We start from the raw sequence: 5,972 nt of genomic DNA on the forward strand, positions 1-5,972 counted from the left end.
GTTACACTTGAAGAGGAATAATATATGGATTTAAGATACACAGTTGGTCCTGGGGAACTGAGTTGGATTCCCACTTCAGGCACAGGCAGCTCCTTGTGACTCTGGGCAAGTCACTTAACCCTCCATTGCCCCATGTAAGCCGCATTGAGCCTGCCATGAGTGGGAAAGCGTGGGGTACAAATGTAACAAAACAAAACAAAAACAGTTAACACACTAAACAAAATTTTTCTTCCTAGGTGAATAGTAATCATTTTGCTTCTCTCAGACTATTGCCACTTGCTTCTAAAATGTGCCAGATACACAGGGACTGGGCCTGTCACCTTGTTTAACACAGAGGTACCCTTGAAACTTTGATCATGCTGGGCAGGGGAGGGTGCTTCTGTGCTATGATCATTTAAAGATTAAATATTTCAAAAAAATATTGAATGGTATTAAACAGTTGTCTTAATCCTTAAGAGTTTTCTAAACTGTGAGTCACACCCTAAAGGGGATCGTGAAACCCAAGTATGGGATTGCGACCTGGCCAGGGGGTTGCCAGACCGAAGGCTAGTATCCTGTTTCCAACAGTGGTCAATCCAGGTCACAAATACCAAGCAAGATCCCAAAAGTAGATTTTATGCTACTTATCCCAGGAACAAGCATTGGATTTTCTTAAGTTCGTCTTAATATTGGCTTATGGACTTTTCTTTTAGGAACCTGTCCAAACCTAGTTGAAACCCTGCAAATCTAACTTTTACCACATTCTCTGGCAACAAATACCAGAGTTTAATTATATGTTGAGAAGAAATATTTTCTCTGATTTGTTTTAAATTTACTACTTAGTTGCTTCATTTTGTGCCCCTACTCCTTGAATTTTTAGAAAGAGTAAACTAACGATTCACATCTACCTGTTCCACTCTACTTAGTATTTGTGCAGAATACTATATATTCCACAAGTTAAGGTGAAGAAACGGTAGCCTTAATACATAGTCCTTGTTTTAGTTAATGTTTGGCAAAGTCCAGATAATCCTTTAGTACTGTATTTTTTTTTTTTTAGTTTCACAAAGCAGGCTTCAGTCAGCTCATAAAATCAGTGGGCTATACCTATGAACTCTCTTTTTAGGCCACTAACTTAAAACTGTAGTATACAAAAAATGCCTATTAAATAAAAATATGCACCATAACCAAATCTGTACTTTTTTTTTTTTTTACAGTATGGCGAAACATCTTCTATGAAACCTCTAAAGTCCTAAGCATCTGAGCTCTTAAATAATAATTTATTTTAAAAACCTTTATTTGTTTTCTTTGTAAATATGTCTTAAGTTGGTGTTGCAGCTGGTAACTATTTGATCAGACTTGCATTAAGTTGGGCTTCCAGTACCATTTGGTTGAAGGGCCTGCTGTTAATTTGCTCTCTCACTCTATCTCTCATGTAGAAAGAGGCTCTGGCTATTTTTCTGGATTCCTCCAGGCTGGTTTCCTTCTCCTTCAGGATCTGATCACTTTTTTTGCTCTTCATTTTGATGAACTGCTCCATTCCCCGTCTGTGGTATTCTTCCTCTTCGTCCACCCTTTGCTTCAGGAGACTATGGGCTCGTTCTTTCTGCGCGTTGAACTCCCTAACCCTCTCCGCTTTTTCCTGGATGTGTTTGAAGACACACTCCCTGGCCTGCTGGATTTTCTGGTTCGTCCTCTGAAGCAGCAGCTCCTTGCGCTTCCTCTGCTGCTGCTCTTGCATCCCGGCGCGCATTTTGGCCTTGGTCATCTGCTCAGATTCTCTAACCGCCCTCTCCTTCAGCTCCTTATTCTTCTCTTCTATCAGGAGTTCGTAGGCTCCCTTGCTTCTTTGCAGTTTCCCCTCCAGGACCGCCCTTTTCGCCGTCTCCTCGGCTCGTAGCTGCTTGTCCACCTGTTGCTTCAGGTGCCGGATCCGGTCATACTCGTCGCCGAGCTGGATCCTTCGCCTCTCTTCCAGCAGCCTGGCTCGCAGAGCTTGGCCTATCTTCTTCTCTGGCGGCTGATTGCGCTTGTCGGCGTTTTCCTTTTCTTGCACCAGGTGCTCTCTGTTGCGCTTTTCCCTCTGGGCTTTGCTCTTCTCTGACGGCGGCCTCGTCTTCCTGCCGCCGCCGTCCCTGTCCGTGGATTTGTCCTGCTTCAGCTCCTCCCAGGCCGGCCGCAGCCCCCGCTCCTGCCTCTCCCGCTCCTCCTGGTGCCGGACCAGCATAAGGGCAGCGATTTTGCGGTCCTTGGCGGGCAGCGGCGCCTCCCTCTCGATGCCCCGGGCCAGCAGGAGCGCTTTCCTCCGGGCAGCCGCCGAGCCGCGAAGGTTCACGTCTCCCGAGCTCCAGCTCTTCCTCGCCGCAATCGGACGCCCGCCACCACTTCCCAGGGGCTCCTCCTTGCTGTTGCTGTCGCCTTGGTCTGGAACTTCGCCCCAGTGCGTGAAGCTGCTCGGGCCCCTCAGCCATTCCTCGCTTTTCTGGATCTCCCTCTTGAAGCAGTCCGGGTCCTCGTCGGTGAATGTGCTGTTGCAGCTCGCGCCGGGGACCGGCGTGGTGGGGAGCGCCACCGCTTCCTCCTCCTTCTCCCCCTCCCGCAGCAGCTTCTGCCGCTCCTGCTGGCAGCGGCGCAGGTTCCTGCGGCGCTGCTTCTCCGCCTCCTCGTACAGCCGCATAGCGCCCACCTGCGAGGCGGCCGGGTGCTCGCTCAAGAACTTCCGCAGGGGCTTGTGCACGAGCTGCACAGGCAGCACTCCCTGACGGGCGCACGCCTCCAGTGAGCGGGGGCTGGTCAGCACGTAGCGGCTGCCGCGGTTGCCTGGCTCCTCGAAGTTGTGCAGGTCCAAGTGCAGCAGGGGCGAGGCGCGCCCCTCTTCCGCTATCTCGCCGCCCATCGCCGCAGCCTCTCAGGGGGGCCACCGGGGCTCCCGCCGACTCGCGCCGCAACAACTGCCGTTCTCCCGGGGCCCCCGCGGGGCGCACGCAGGCGCCTCCCTGGTAAGGTCGGCGCGAGGCCTGCCCCAGGGTCGCGTTGCCTGGTAACCACGGCCGACGCTGGGCTCAAGGATCCCCGAGAGGGGATTCGTGCGCACGCGCGCTCTCTTTGCCTCTCTTCTTTCCCTTTTGGCGTCTGCCCCGGCTCCTGCGCCCCCTAGCATCACGGAAGTCTTTGTGACGCGCCGGTGCCACCTCACAAAAGGGTACACGCTGCCCAAGGATGTTTAATAAACAGTAGAGAGGTGTGGTAGCCGTTTAGTCCACGTTTAAAGGTAATCAATAGAAATAAAACATGGAAAGGAAAATAAGATGATAACTTTTTTTATTGGACATAACTTAATACATTTCTTGATTAACTTTCAAAGGTTGTCCTTCTTTGTCAGATGGGAAATAAGCATTTCAGTGATTGTCTATATGCATGGAGACGGGATGAGTGAAACATCAAAGCATTTCAGTGACAGTCTAACAGAATGGGGGAGGATAGGTGAGAGTCAGGGAGATAGGAGAGCAATACAGTTTACAAAGCAATACAATTTTATGCTTTGTAATGGGTATGGGACAGCACTTTACAAAACCAGAACACTGTACCAGTGATTTCATGGTAAGGATCCTGAAAGGGAACTCAGTGGTGTTCCTAGGGGGGCTGACACCTGGGGCGGATCGCCGATGCGCCCCTCCCCCAGGTGCAGCGCCCTCCCCCCAGAACAACGCGACGCCCCCGATCCCCCCGGTGAAAGAACCCCCCCCCGGGTGCACGCCGCTGGGGGGGGGGTGCCGCGCGCGCCTGCCGGCTCTTCGTTTTCATGCTCCCTCTGCCCCGGAACAGGAAGTAACCTGTTCCGCGGCAAAGGGAGCATGAAAACGAAGAGCCGACAGGCGCGGCACCCCCCCACCCCCCCCCAGCGTCATGCACCTGGGGCGGACCGCCCCCACCGCCCCCCCTTGGTACACCACTGTGAGAACTTTAAAACGATACAGGAACGTAAGACCTTTGAAGTCAAAATGATTAAATATTTTGACACCCACCAAATAGGACTTAACAAATATCTGGGTTTTCTAGCCCATTACAAAGCATAAAATTGTATATATACTGTCATCTACCAACATTTGATTATTTCCGATCTGACGAAGAAGGGCAACCTTCGAAAGTTAATCAAGAAATGTATTAAGTTATGTCCAATAAAAAAGGTATCATCTTACTTTCTTTTCCATGTTTTATTTTGTTTTATTTCTATTGATAAACAGGAGTGGAAGTGAGCCTATCTAGCCCATTGTATGCAATGAAGCCAATTAGGACAGTCTGACTTTCCCCTTCCCAGCACAGCTGTCATTCCCGTTTACTCAAAACAAAGCAAGCAAACCTATGAGCTGCTGCATTCACATTGTCGTTTGTTTTTTTTTTTTTTAATTGTTGATCCATCTGGAACAAGTCTAAAGCTGCTTCAATTGGATAGGCAGTGCCTTAAAAGGTGGAGGACAAAAGTTGTTTTTGTTTTCTTGTTTTTTACTTATTGGACTGCTTTTTAATTTATGTGAAAGCTTCCCATATCATGAAATAATGATTGAATATCACTAAAACAGCTTAAAATTTATTATAGTTGCTAGAAACCACAATTTTAAACTCTGTATTTTGTGCTCATTTGTCTACACTTAAAACTAGATAAATACACCGTATACAATACAGATGAAGAGCTGCCAAAGGGGGTCCCAATTTTTGAGAGGGAGATTTTAGTACATGCCACAGCCCCGCCCCACTTTGAGTAGTGAAAGACTTCTAGAATTTCACTACTCTGTCCTCTCCCCCTTTCCATCCAGCAGCTCCCCTCTTTCTCTCCCTATCCTTCCAGTGTCTCCCCTCTTTCTTTCTGCATCCTTCCATCCAGCGTCTCCTCTCTTTTTCTCCCTACCCTTCCATCCAGCGTCTTCCCTCTTTCTCTCCCCATCCTTCCACCCATCTACCCTCTCTCCTTATCCTTCCATCTAGTGTCTCTCTCTCTCTCCCCTCCTTCTATCCAGTGTCTCTCTATCTCTCTACCCTTTCTATTCAGTGTCTCCTTCCAGTCTCTCCCCTTTCTTTCTGCATCCTTTCATCCATCTCCCCTCTTTCCCTCCCTATCATTCTACCAAACTTCTTCCTTCCTTCTTTCTATCCCTATCCTTCCATCCAGCGTCTTTCTCTCCCCATCCTTCCATCCGTCTTCCCTCTTTCTCTCCTTATCCTTCCATCTGTGTACCCCCTCTCACTAGTGTCTCTCACTCTATCCCCTTCTTTCCATCCAGTGTCTCTCTCTGTCTACCCTTTTCCATTCATCATGCCCCCCTCTCTCCCCATCCTTCAATGTCTCTCCTGTTTCTCTCCCTACCCTTCTTCCGGCGTCTTCCCTCTTTCTGCTCTCAGCTAGGATCCCCTCTTTCTCCCCATCCTCATCTCCAGCAGCTTCTATCTTTCTCCAGCCCTTCTCCATGTCCCCTCCTTCTCTCCCCATCTTCCCACTCCATTCTACCTCCTGCCTCCCGCTCCCCCTTCCACCAGATATCCATTTCCTGGCCACTGCTGCTTCTCCTGTTGAGCAGCAGTGGCCGACAAAAAAATAAAATAAAAAAGAGCTAACAAACAAAAAAAAAAAGCACGGCGCCACAGCAGCCTTCAGGAATGGGCTGTCGGCTCTGCAGCCGGTCCTCCATTCCCGGAGCGGTGCAGGAAGTAGATGTCAACTTCCTGCTCCAGTTCAGGGGTAGAGAGAGGAGTGGCAGAGCTAATAGCACATGCCTGAAGGCTGCTGTGTCCCTGCGCTTTCTTTTTTTTTGGTCGCAGCGTCGCAGCCACTGCTGCTCAACAGAAGAAGCAACAACGGCCAGGAAATTAATACTGGATGGAAGGGGGAGCTACCGCCGCGGTATCTCAGTGGGAGACTTTCCCGATTTGGCGGGAGTGCGGGAGATGACCCGCTGAATGCGGGAGACTTGGCAGGTCTGCAGATGGCCACATTTCAGTGA

At 49.7% G+C, this 5,972-nt stretch overlaps 1 protein-coding gene across 1 annotated transcript; it reads right to left on the reverse strand.

The window, feature by feature from the left end:
• Positions 1-239: 239 nt before the first annotated feature.
• CCDC185 (coiled-coil domain containing 185) lies at positions 240-3,037 on the reverse strand. The gene has a single exon (XM_030194641.1). The coding sequence runs from the start codon at positions 2,870-2,872 to the stop codon at positions 1,322-1,324; it is 1,551 nt and encodes a 516-aa protein (XP_030050501.1). The 5' UTR covers positions 2,873-3,037; the 3' UTR covers positions 240-1,321.
• Positions 3,038-5,972: the final 2,935 nt, after the last annotated feature.

Source organism: Microcaecilia unicolor, chromosome 3, assembly GCF_901765095.1.
Source record: "Microcaecilia unicolor chromosome 3, aMicUni1.1, whole genome shotgun sequence".
Taxonomy (NCBI): Eukaryota; Metazoa; Chordata; class Amphibia; order Gymnophiona; family Siphonopidae; genus Microcaecilia; species Microcaecilia unicolor.